The sequence below is a fragment of the Augochlora pura genome, chromosome 7 (assembly GCF_028453695.1).
Source record: "Augochlora pura isolate Apur16 chromosome 7, APUR_v2.2.1, whole genome shotgun sequence".
Classification (NCBI taxonomy): Eukaryota; Metazoa; Arthropoda; class Insecta; order Hymenoptera; family Halictidae; genus Augochlora; species Augochlora pura.
Genome location: NC_135778.1, coordinates 24,100,648 through 24,114,605, shown reverse-complemented (window position 1 = coordinate 24,114,605; position 13,958 = coordinate 24,100,648). Strand labels below are relative to the sequence as shown.

Below are 13,958 nucleotides of genomic sequence, written 5' to 3'. Positions count from 1 at the left end.
ATTCATGGAAAACGATTTGTGACATTAATAAGGACATCAATTTACGGGAAACAACTTACGAAATTGAAGTGTGACAAATAAGTATTAAATGAAAGATATTATATATTATAAGTAAATATTAAATATCGTAAATAGATATTAAATGTCATAAATGAGTATTAAATATCGTAAATAAGTATTAAATGTCATAAATAAGTAATAAATATCGTAAATAAATATCAGATATAGTAAATCAATATTAAATGTCATAAATAAGTATTAAATATCGTAAATAAATATCAGATATCGTAAATGAATATTAAATGTCATAAATGAATATTAGATATCGTAAATAAATAGTAAATATCGTAAATAAATATTAAATATCACAAATAAATACTAAATATCGTAAATAAATATTAAATACAACAAATGAATAAATCACAAATAAACGTTCTTGAAATAATTGACACTATCGCGGAAAATTGTAGGGAAAATCGAAATCGGCGGCGTGCGCCGTTATCCCACCCGAGCAGATGGAAATTCGCAGGAGGATCAGCAAGTTAGAAAGAACATCGAATGAAAGGCAAACAGCGTGATTAGCTTAGCCGGCGAGCTCAAAGGGAACGTTCAGAGATTTCTACTCCATCAAGGAGCCTTTTCACGGGAAACGGCATGAAACGGTAGACACGGCAGACACGGTAGCCATGGTAGACATCGTGCATAGAAATTGTATCAACCGACGGGCGAAAAAGAAGGGTGAAGGGCGGCAAAGGGGGTTCGGAACGCACGGAACTGGGCCGTGCGTTTGCAAAGAATCACAAACCGCATTGTCGTCTCCGGTCTCTAATTTGCCGCCACTACTTCCCGGTTCTCTGGACGATCTTTGACATTACCGCGGCGCGCGGGCGGCGCTCTTTGTGCACCGACAATGAACGCGGCGAGATGGTGTGCGTTATATGGATCGTCGATGATAAAGTTGCCCTGGACGCGTCGGGCTTTTCCGTCCCACGGGAAACAGGACAGTTTTTGCCTCGCGGTGACGAACGGGACAAACAGTTTCCGCGGATACGACGCCGGGAAATTATTACGCCAAATGCCGATGCTCACGGTTCTACGTCTCAATTTCCATTTTCGTGCGTGCCGCGTATAACCAGGATGGTCCACGCGGCCTGAGCGCCTCCTGCAACTTCCAAAATATCCATTGGACAACAAACTGTTCCATACGAAAGTTGCACGTTTTTTTTTTTTTAATCGAACGGTATATTTTTGTTTAAAAATTTTTGTAGAACTTGGAAAGATGAATCTAATTAGTATAATGATCTATGTTTTGGATTGTTTATTTTCGAGATACATGGGATTAAATGTACGAGGAATTTAATATATTCTAATATACATACTTGTTTTAGAGTTTTGCTTTCGATAGTTTTGTAGAGTATAAAGAGACGAATCTAACGAGGTCAATGATGATATACTTTCGGTCATTCTGTCTCGAGATACTTGCGTCTGAAATAACGAGTAGTCAAGAGTAGTCGCGAGTTTCAGACACAAGTATCTCCAGTTTAGACGTTCGGAAATACACGCTCACTACACTCATTCACCTCATGTTCTCGAGCTCTACGTATTAAAAAAATCTACCGAATTAATTATTTCAAAAGTTGCTTAAACACAAAAATCATTTCAATTCACAGCACAACGATGCTCAAATTCCTTTTTATCAAACAGAAATTTTGTACACCATGTTAAATGCTAATTAACAACAAATGCACAAGGCAGCACAGTATCTGCAGAATTGTCGTTTAATTTACTGTCATTTAAACAACTATCGTTTATTCTCCACTTACACCGGTCAGGTTTTCGCAACGTGAACGACGAGTTCGTCCTTCCATATTAATTACAAAATACAAATTACGGGTCGTTTCTATCGTCGCCGCGGTTAACATTAAAATTTCGCTTCGCTGAAATAATTGAAGCCGCGGCCGCAAGGACACCGAGTGTAATCGGGACGTCCACCCCTGGAGACCAGCGACGGCGGGTCCCTCGACGGCTGCATCCGTGCTGCTCGGGTCGATTCGGACCCGAGGCCGCGGTTCCGCGGCGGAAAACTCCAGATTCATCGTTGATCCGTTTAATCGTACGGCTATGAACGCGTTTACTGCCGGCACAATTAATTTAACGGCGTTATTTACGCGCTCGCAACGCACCGCGTCCGCGCTTGCTCGATGTTTATTACGATTCCGTCGGCAATAAGTGGCCCATTAAGCGTACAAGCGAAAGAAAACAGGAAAAGAGCAGCCGGTCTGTCGGAAGGCCTGGGGGAGGGCGCGTCGTTCACCGGTAAAAGCAACCGGCAAACGAGGTTACATTCTTTATTGCCGGTCGAACAAACGGCGGCCCGCTCTCGCCGCTACGATCCCTGAAACGAGAGGACCCCAAGATCGTAATACCACAAAATTATAACGACGCGAAATTAATTCAGGTTCCGCGAACCGCGGCGAGCGCGGCTAGTTAATTATCGGTAATTCCCCTTTGTTCCTAATTAGCTTATATTGCTTTCCCTTTGCTTTCGGTGAAATTGTCGGAAGGATGCGATTACCGCGCGGCAACGACGGGGAGGGGGAGAGAGAGAAAAAAAGGAACGTAGAACGCGTCCCGCCGGGTTTAATGATATCGACTTCATTCGCCGCTGTTAATTACGGCCAGGAAACACAGGAATCGCGATCCGCCGCGGGATCGCCGAATTTTGCATACGGAGGGACGATCCTCGCGAGACGATCCCTTTCGCGGCAACCCTGTCTACCGCGATACGCTACGCGGATAATACGGAGCTTCCTTTCGAGGCGAGTGAACGCCATTTTGTTTCGCCATTGATACATTGTCCAGTATGCAGTCCTTTAAGTTTGATTGTTTGGAAAAGTCAAATGTTATTTTAAAATCGAGATTTTTTATTTGATATGTTTGTGGCTGTCTGATCCGCTGCAGTTAAATTCGATTAAATAAATACAGTGTAAACATTAGTTGTATTTCTTGTACAATATATATTGTGTGAATTCGTTGAGAAATGAAAGATGTTTGAATTAATTGCGAGGTAATGTTGTCTCTGTGTATAATATGAAAGAAACATTGTATGAATTACTTGCGCACTGTAAATTGCATGCACTAATTAGAAAGTTTATTATAAAATAAAGATTCTGAGAATTGATTGTAGAATAAATATTTGATTAGTTATGTAACCAAATTGTATGAATTAATTGCGAGCTAATATTTTCTGTGCTTAATACGAAATAAATATTGTAAAATTACTTGCAAAGTGCAAATTAGAGATAGAAATTAATTAGCACTAGTTCATAGGAATTAATTAGAATATCTATTACAGAATAAAGTATGTCTGAATTAATTTGAAAATAAAGATTGCCACCATCGATTGTAAAATCAAAATTGTTTGAAAATGTCTGATATCATTGAAAATTAAAAATTGTTTTCATTAATTACAAGATAGAAACTGTTTAACTTAATTGCAATGTAAAAATCGTCTGCATTTGTCATAAAATAGAAATTATCTGAACTATATGCAATATAAAATATATCTGATATAATTGAAAAATAAAAATTATTTCTATTAATTACGAAATAAAAACTGTCTGACTTAATTGCAATTCCAAACTCGTCTGCATTAATCATAAGTTAAAAAAATAAAAGATGTCTGATATAATTGCAAACTAAAAATTATTTCCTTTAATTATAAACTCGAAACTGTCCGAATTAATTGCAATGTAAAAATCGTCTACATTTGTCATAGAATAAAAATTATCTCTATACTATATGCAATATAAAATATATCTGATATAGTTGAAAAATAAAAATTATTTCCATTAATTACAACCTAGAAACTGTGTCTGACTTAATTGCAATATAAAAACCACTGCTAAACAGCACTTATAAATAATCTCACTAATTACAATAATTTGAAAAAAAAAAACAAACAATGTCTCGGATCTGTTTAAAGCTTTCTACATTTATTTTTCTCAAAAGACGCGTAAAACCGGCAGCCTATCGACGATCATTGACTGTCGGATGATTGAAATGATAACGCGGCGAAGTGATTCCAAGCGAGTAGCTCGACTATCGAGCTGGAACATTGTTGTTAAAGAGGGCTCTCTGTTCCGCAATGCGATCCGGAATTCGGTGGCTCGCGATTTCCTTTGAATCATTGATGGCGCGAAAGTCTCCGGTCTGTCAATTTGCGTCAATCGATCGGAAAACTGTATTCGCACGCGACGTCAATTTACGTCAGTTGTGCATCCCGACGATGATTTTAATGCCCGGGAGAGACGCTTGACGCTCGACGGGATTTTAAATTCCGTCGGATGCCGGGACCCGCACGATTTCCCATTGGATCGCGGACAAACAATTATGCTCCCCGCGGACGTTGTTTAACGCGTCCCGCGAATAATTCCCGTTCTTTTCACAGAGACGATGCGATTCCGTGCTGATCTTCGCGTTATTGTGATCGCTGTTCTAGTAACTTTTATTACTACGTTGTACAACTATTCATTTTATAAACTATTTTCTTTTTTTAAATGTATATCATGCATGCGACTATTTATTATATATGTATATGTAGACGACGTTTCAATTGTTGAATGTTAAGTTGTAAATATGTTTTAAAATGATGACTAAAATAATAGTTGGGAAAGTATATTTTTATTCTATTTTATAACATCGTTTCTGGTTATAACAGTGTCGACTTTTGACCTGCTATAATTCCGGGGGAATAAATGGTACAAATTGTATGATCTCATTTTAAAGTCTGAAGTTTTTACTTTTAACGTATCTTTTGACATTCGTAGTGCAAAACTGGTATACTAACTGTTCAAAAATTGTCAAAAAATGTTCATTTTGTAATTACTTTACAAAAATAAACTGTCTCTGCCCAATAAATCTATCCTTGAATATCTGCGAAAGAATTAAAATTGCAAGCTGTACTACACCATGAAAAACATTTGTTTATAAAAAGGTGAACTATTTAGGAAGAATTTCGTACTTCTAGCAATACAGTGGGGCGATTTTCTTGTTCGGCAACGAGGATGGTACGGCTGCGGAAATATTCGCGAGCTCTAAGATGTAAAAGCTAGTGCCTCGCACGACACCCATGGGGGCCCGAAAGCTCGCGCTTTTGACAGTCCAAGGGAAACTAAGAATGCTTTATCGCCGGTGATTCCTCTTTCGCTGGGAGCAATCGCGGACCAGCGCGGTGAATTCGTGATAGCGACGAGCAGAGAGCACAGTTCGTGCGTTGATTTGTCATGCGTACGTGAGAATGGATCTAGCGACGTCGGGGATAGCACCCGTGGTTTGTCACCGTGACACGGTAATCGAAATTGCAAGGCGGAGATCAAAATCCGATCTCAAACGGGGGCTTCTAAGTATGGATGCCGCTGCCTTGCCGCTATTCTGGGAGGAATACCTTTTCCTGCGTCATTTCTCACGAAATTATGAGGCAGATGATATTTTTGCACGACAACGAATATATTCTTTAACGCGATCTTACGGAGCGTGAAAAAACGAATGAAATGAGTATAAGGAACCTATACTTTACATCGGATAACTCGGAGATACTCGCGTTTGAATTATTAAATAGTCACCATTCAGACACAAGTAGTTTGAGACTATAGATTATCGGAAGTATACGTTTATTGTACTCGTTGAATTCATTTGTTTATACACTATGAGAATTTTGAATATAATTACGTAGTTTGATATAACATAAATGTATCAGGTTATAGTAATCGTCAGATTATGGTATAGTTAGATCTTTTAGGTAAAATTGTATTGAAATTAAATGATCAGAAGGATAAATGCATTGTATTTGTTGGATTCATCTTTTCTCACTCTGCTTTAAATCAATACGTTCGATTATGCCAAACACGTTCAAACCATAATATTCCGAGATCGAATGATGCAAAGTATAGGTTCATTATACTCGTTGAACTCGTCTCTTCGCGCTGTACAAGGATATCATATTCAAACCAAACAATTCCATTTGAAATAAATGTTCAGTACTGCGTTATCGTACTTCAGACCCTTTGAATGCAACAATTTCTAAATTTTTACGTCAGTAGAGCCAAAGAATTGGCTTTCGCGGTGAAAATGGCGGATTTTCGTGGCTCTCGGAATCATTTACGATGCGGCGCTTGATCGTAAAGCAGGCCCCCGCGGAATTTAATCCGTCGCCCTGTTTTCCGCGGAGAAGAAAAAACCACCTCGGCGCGAAAATCCCCGGAGAAGAATGAAATCGACCGTGTTAACGGGCGGGACGCGGGTCTCACCGGAAGTTGGGCGTCGCGAAGGGGGCCGGTATCTTTGTTTTCGCGGATTACGGCCGTGTCCCGCGGAAAACCCCCCGCAACAAGCGCGAAGTCGGCTGTTGTGCCGAGGGGCGAGCATAAAACGCGGGGGTACTCTTGCCGACGCCGAGGCGCCGGGTTTTGCAAAGCGGGAACAGAAAGGAATCCTCGCGCTTAATAGCCATGTTTCTCGTCGAGATTTTCCGCTCGGTGCGCGCCGCGCCGGAAACCGCGATTAAAAACGTCCCTCACGTGTGCCGGCCGAGCCGCTGCGAGCCGTGCCGACGCGGCGCGAGGCGTCGCGGCGCGGCGCGCCCGCCGTCGGCCCGCGGAGGACGGGAATTATGTATTATGGGGCATGGGACGATGGGAATCTTCTCGCCAATTATCAACTTCGCCGTGCGAGTGTCTCTTCTAACGAGGCCACGCAATTATGCGAAAGCTGCATCAACGATCTTATCCGACGCGGATTTTTGTATGTTCGAAGTCGCGAAGTCGAGGAGGGGGTGTTCGTGCAAGAATGTCTGATTAACACGATTGCTACCAGCCGTAATAACTATCCTCGTGGCCACAATGTCGGCCGAAGGAAGCCTCGGATTCTCGAAATGTTATGGTGGCTTGCAATTTTTAATTATCGAGGATGTGCGGTTTTTATGTAATTACGAGGAAAATAAGCGGACGACGTACAAAATGGTAGCGACCGTCGCAGATTTGATGAGTGCTGCTATGTTATTTTCTACCTGCTGCAATTATTCGAAGGGAAGTACATTTTTTATTAATCGGTGCAACTTAGACGCCATGTATCATGCAATTTTTACATGCGATTTTTAATGGAACTTGATACAATTTTTATTGACAGATTAATAGAATCTTTAATGCAACTCGATGCAGCTTTTATTGAAGGATTGATGCAAGATTTAATGCATCTCGATGCAGTTTTTTTTATTAAAGGATAAATGCAGTTTCTAATGAAACCTGATGCAGCTTTTATTGAAGGTTCGATGCAATTTTTAATGTAATTTGATGCAGTTTTATTTAGTGATTGATGCAATTTTTATTACAACTTGATGCTGTTTTTATTTAGAGATCGACGCAATTTTTTTTATTAAATTATATATGCAATTGTAATGCAGCTTGATAAAGTTTTTACTTTATTAAACGTCATACGTAATTTTTATTGCAACTTGATCTAGTTTTTATTATTGAAGGAGATGCGACACTTTTATTGCAACTTAATGCAGTTTTCACTATTGAAAGGTAGATGCAATTTTCAATGTAACTTGATGTAGTTTTCTCTGTTCAATTGTAATGCATCTTAAAACGAATTTTGATCTTCCATTTGATACAATTTTTGAAAATTGTAATGCAAGTCCCGACGTAATTTTTCGCGCAACTTTCAATGCAACTTCATATACAGTTCGATGCACATTTTGCTGTCAATCGATACCAGTTTTAATACAATTTTTTCCATCATTTCTGCTAAAATCTGTCTCAAAAATTTTTCTGTCCAAAATTTACAGTTCATCAAAAATACAAATAAAATCCCTGTCTAAAAGATAGGGATATTTTGTCAAAAAGATTTCCATTTTCATCTATTCCCATGAAGAGAAAACGAAAAGAGAGACCATTAAAAACACCTGGTACATGGTCTCGAATGGATCGACTTTTCGGAAAAAAGAGTGTCGCGAAATTTTTGGTGCGTGTGGCCACAGGGCCGTAGACAGAATCGTCGGGTCCCGGGACGTGCGAGGAACGCCGCGAGACTTAAGGGCTTTACTCGCGTCGAATTCCAAGCGTGCTCGTGCTACCTGCCTGGAATATCCTCTCGTTATATTTCCCTCTTCTCTCTCTCTCTCTCTCGCTCTCACTCTCACTTCTTCTCTCGCTTTCTCTCTCTCTCTCTCTCTCTCTCCCTCTGTTTCTCTCTGCGTCTCTCCCCTGTCCGCTTGACGCCTGAGCGATATTTTATTTGCAAAGAGCCTGCAGGTTGCCGCTCGCTTCTTATCTTGTGTGCACAGGAATTTCTCCTTGGTAACGCGGAGATTTCGCGCTATAGATGAATGAGCGACGGAGAGAGTGTGTGAGAGAGAGAAAGAGAAAACTCGCGAGAGAGAAAGAAAGAGAGAGAGAGAGAGAGAGAGAGAGAGAGAGAGAGAGACGGGGGTGTGAATCACTTTTTGTTCTATTCTCGCATTGGATTCGCGACTGCCTACGGTTTTGCGACGTTTTATTCCCCGGCTCCTTTCAGTCTTCTCTCTTTTCGCGAGCTGTCGTCGCCTCCATTTGATCTCCTCGACTTCTCGCTCCTCCCGACTTCTTCCCATTGTCGAATTCCCTTTGATGGCGTCTTGACAGCGATACCCCAGCTCTTCAGCTTGCGATACGCCGGACCGCGGGTTTATCTTTGATGCTGTTTTAACGGCGTCGGGACAATTAGTTAACGAGGCTGCGGATTTTTCGATATTTCTCGTCAGACGCGCTGTTGCGCTGTCGCTGTCGCTGTGTGCCCCTGTCGGGTGTATATTTTATGAAAATTCAGGGTTTTTGTTGTTATTGGACATTTTTTCGGTGGATTAAATTTAAACTTGTAAGCAGATGTTGTGGAAGTTAATCTTTGTACGATGATGAAAGTTGGAGTGCGGATTTGATGAATTTGTGGGTTAAATTGTGATTTAATGTGAATTATAAAATGTTAATGTTAATTCAGAGTTGATTGAAATTATTATGGAGAAAGAATTTGTTAGTTTCTATTTTTTGCAATCGATGTAGACAGTTCTTTTTTGCATAGAAATTTGTAGCATAGTGATTACGAGTATTATTTGATTATCCATAATGCTCATGTTATTATAAGAAAAATTGAAAGTAATTAATTTATTATTTTATCATCTGACTTTATGTTAAATTAGCAGTCTTAATGTAATGATAAAAATTATTTAACGTAATACTAAAAATAGTTCGATGTAATAATAGTAATAATAAAAATGATTTAATATAATAGTAAAATCGATTTGATACAATATTAGAAATGATTGTATAATAATATTAAATCCTCTTGGATTTACAGTTTCAATACAACAATGATGCTAATTCAATCTGCAATCTGCAGAAATGAATGAAACTGATGAAATCTGCCTGTTGTAATGAAATATGCAGAGTATTATTTTATTAATTGTCATCATGTTTTAAATCCAGTATTCTTAAAAACAAAAATGATCCTACAATTTCTAAATAAAAATTACATAATATAGTATCAAATATGATTCATTATAATAATCGAAATGATTTAATACAATATCAAGAATGATTCAATAAAAACGAATCTGCTTTATCTCAAGTCGTGTTTCCCCGGGCTTACAATGAATGCTAAAAATGATTTAATATAATACTAGAAATTATTCATTATAATAATAAAAATGATTTAATATAATATTAAAAATGATTCAGTATAATACTGTCAATGATTCAATACAATAATAAAATAGGTTTTAATATAATATTAAAAATAATTCAGTATAATATTATAAATGATGCAATGCAATAATAGACCAGGATTTAATATCATATTAAAAATTATTCAATATAATATTAAAAATGATTGCACACAACATCGTGATAAAAAAAATTCAGCGATCAGATTCACTCTAAACAATGGCTATAATCTCTTCGGAACGCTTCCGCTCGAAGGACCTCACACTCTACGATCGTACATCAATAAACGATCCTAACACTAATCAGTCGACGAGCAGTTTCCCAGCTCGTACGTTCACCCCACTACCACGGGCCATTAGCATTTCCAAAAACTAGCATAAAGACACCGTGCCGGCCATACGTTCCGGCATTTGTTTTCCTTTGGATCTCTTTGCTCCGTGGTCCGTTCTTTGATCTCTCTGCGTACATGTTATTTCCCTCGTTTCGTGGCTTCTTGCCTGCAATTTTCTCTTTATTTTCCCCTCGTTCTCTCTCTCCCCCGTCTCTGCTTCCTCTTTCCCTTTGGCATCGCGTGCGCATTTATCGCATATTTTCCCGGTAGCCTTCCTCCGCCTCCCTATTTCTCTCTTTCTCTTTCTCTCTCTCTCTCTCTGTCTGTCATACTGTATTTTTCTCTTTTTCGCATATTCGCTTTCTCTCTCGCACGTGTTCTCTCTTCTTCACGATCTCTCTTTCTCTCACTCTTTCTCGTACGCGCTCTCTTGCTTCTCGCCCTTTCTCTCTCGCGCGTGTGCTCTCTCTCTCTCTCTCACACATGCTTTGTCTCACGCGCTCTTGTGCTTTTTCTTTCTGATGCGGCTCTTTCTCACGCGATCTCTCTCTCTCTCTCTCTCTCTCTCTCTCTCTCTGCATCTCTCGCTCTTCCTCACACGCGCTCTCTTGCTCCCTCTCCCTGATTTTCTCTCTCTCTCTCTCTCTCTCTCTCTCTCTCCACCTCGCTCCGTCTCTCTTCCATTCACCGCGGTGCACGCCGTTCCCTCCCTCTCCCGCTGTTCTATTTTTTCTCCGATTCGGAACCCCCCGATGAATTATTTATGAACGGCAGCGCGAAACAAGTCGAATTGTCCGTGGTCGAGGCACCCGCCACCTTTTCGATGTTTGATACATACACGTATATATCGAGGACGATTAATCGCCGGACGAATGAGACGGCGACGTTTAGGCTGCGGTTACGCTGGACAATCCAGTTTCCGACGAACCAACGTTTTTACGACGGGACAATCGAATAGATTGTTGCCGAATTAACCGTTGCCTGGCGCACTGCGCCAAAGTGCTCTGCACTGTGCTCTACGAAGAAGTGACGTTAACAATTAATTCAGTATATGTACTTGACGGCGACATATCGAGTTCTAACGAATGAAACAGTGTTCTAGGATGTACGAATTGTATTCTCAAATTTTTGGGTGGCGACAGTGTTGCTAGTTTTTGAGAAACAATTTCTTGAAAAGTTTATTATGCGCGCAGTGGCGCCTGGTACATGTGATGGCGTAATAATGTTTGCTTATGTATGTAAATAAACTGAAAATTAATGGAAATTAAAATTGAATTAATGTTTAATTAAAGTTGAATTAAAGTTGAATTCAAGTTGAATTCAAGCTGAATTAAAGTTGAATTGAAGTTGAATTAAATTTGAATTAAATCTTATTTAAAACTGAATTAAAATTTAATTGAAGTTGAATTGAAGTTGAATTAAATTTGAATTAATTCTGATTTAAAGTTGAGTTGAAGTTGAATTATATTTGAATTAAATCTGATTTAAAGTTGAATTGAAGTTGAATTAAAGCTGAATTAAACTTAAAATTGAATTAAAATTTAATCAAAATCAATATAAATCCCATTCAAATTAAAACCAAATTAAATTAAGTCAACATCAATTAATGATCGACATTAAATCGTTCTGAATTACTCATTGATCGATCCATCGTGTCTATAATGGCTTCCATCGATCGTTCAATCAAAGTAAAACTCTCAATCGATCGACGACCAAAAACCGGTATCCCTCGCAATTTAAGTCAATCTGAATGCGCGCCAAAAAAAGTGGCACATTGTCGAGCTAGAATCTAGATCAACGATCTATTAACTTCTTGATACAAGCAAGTAAGTATTTGGATAAACTGTACGGCGTCGCGCAATCTCTTTGTTTTTGCGAAGCATCTCGTTCTCGTCGCGAATTCCGTTAGCCGGACCGTGTACACTCGGACGATCCGCGCTCTCAGCTATTCCATAATCGGGCATTCCGCTTCGGAATTGAGGGGAGAAAAAAAAGAAGGAAACGACTACATCATAACCGGAGGACATTCCGATCCAGATTCCGGAGGCGCGCGCCGATATTAGGCCGCGGTTACGGTGGATCCCCTGCCGATCGAGCAAACAGATGGTAACTAACGAAGATAGATTCATTCCTATGCAAATGATTAGTCTGTCGTCACCCTCCATCCCTTTTTCTCTTCACTAGACTACTTATTTTTTCAGAATGTAAAAACAAATTTGCTGCATTTATAGTATTCTCTCTTTTTATATCTCTCTTCACTAGACGACTTACTTTTTCGAAATTTGAAAACGTTGTCGAATTCATAGTTCAGCGAAATGTAATCTGATATTATCATTATTATTAATATTATTATTATTATTATTATTCTCTCTTTTTCTCATTCTCTTTACTAGATGACTTACTTGAATGAATTTGCTGGAAGCAAAGTTGAGCAAAATGTAATCTTATATTATTATTAAAGCTATTATTCTCTTTATTATTCCCCCATCCTCCTCCTTGTCTCTCTCTCTCTCTCTCTCTTTCTCTCTAGCTATCTCTCTCTCTCTCTCTCTCTCTCTCTCTCTCTCTCTATCTATTTATCTCTTCACTAGACCATTAATTTCTCCGAAAATTAAAAACAGATTAATCAGAATTAGAGTTCACTAATAAATAATAAAACAACAGTAATAATTATAATATTACAATTATTATTTCACTTGTGATTTTACTATATTATTTATCAGTTACTACATTTTTCCGTTTCATTTTGGAAGTATTATTAATCGCAACGAATATTGGAGGAATGTTCGTAGGAAACAATGCACGCAACAAAAGTTCGAGTTTCTAAGAGGAACGAGGTCGAGCCATTGAAAATATGCTGTAATAGTGGTAAAACGATTTCCATTATTACAGAATCTCACCTGCGGAAGAGAGGCGGCTCCTGCACGAGTAGGTGAAAATCGTTTTCCGAGCAGACCTCACGGTCACGATGGTGAACCGCGCATTTGAAGCTCCGAGTTCGTTTGCCGCTCATCTGAAACATCAATTTTAATCTCGGTTAATTCGCTGCTCTCGCCATTCCGACATCGCTGTTCCCATGGCGTTCTCTCTTAACGGAAACTTCATAGAAAATAACAAACGGAGATCGGTCGACATTTTATCCGGATTATTTGGATAAGTTCAAAAAATAGTTCGACTGGGTTTGTAAAATAAATTGACTAGGATTATAAAACAATTCAACTAGGTTTATAAAACAATTCGACTAGGTTTGTAAAACAATTCGACTAGGTTTAAAAGCAATTCAACTAGGTTTATAAAACAATTTAACTAGGTTTAAAAAGCAATTCGACTAGATTTATAAAATAAGTAGGCTAGGTTTAAAAGCAATTCAACTAGATTTATTGAACAATTCGACTAGATTTATAAAATAAGTCGATTAGGTTTAAAAGCAATTCGACTGGGTTTATAAAACAATTTAACTAGGTTTATAATACAATTTAATTAGATTTAAGAAGCAAATACTAGATTTATAAAATAAGTCGACTAGGTTTAAAATCAATACGACTAGATTTACAAACCAATTCGTCTAGGTTTACAATTCGACTAGATTTAAAAGCCAGTTTTATTTGTAAATAATTGCTAGACTTGTTCGTTCACAATGTGTTATATTCGTAGGGGTGATTATTCGCAGCAAAATTTCGACTATATTCCCAGCAACTATTTATTGCACAACAGCAAATTCCGTGCATTTATAATAAAACCGACCATGTGAAATTCCAAACAATAAAGCCATTAAAAGAACTCAAATTGCTTCAAGATCACTTTCAATCGTCTCCATTTTTATTTTCCACAAAAATCCTCAATCTAGTCATCGCGCGACATCGTTATGTCTC

The 13,958-nt window shown here is 38.6% G+C and overlaps 1 protein-coding gene across 1 annotated transcript in view; it reads right to left on the bottom strand.

Annotated features, from left to right (window-relative positions):
- Positions 1-13,099, bottom strand: part of Stet (stem cell tumor) — a 229,357-nt gene extending 216,258 nt beyond the window's left edge. Inside the window, exon 1 of the mRNA XM_078185641.1 lies at positions 12,987-13,099. Within this exon, the coding sequence (XP_078041767.1) occupies positions 12,987-13,099 (113 nt within the window). The remainder of the gene's footprint in view (positions 1-12,986) is intronic.
- Between the last annotated feature and the right edge of the window lie 859 nt (positions 13,100-13,958).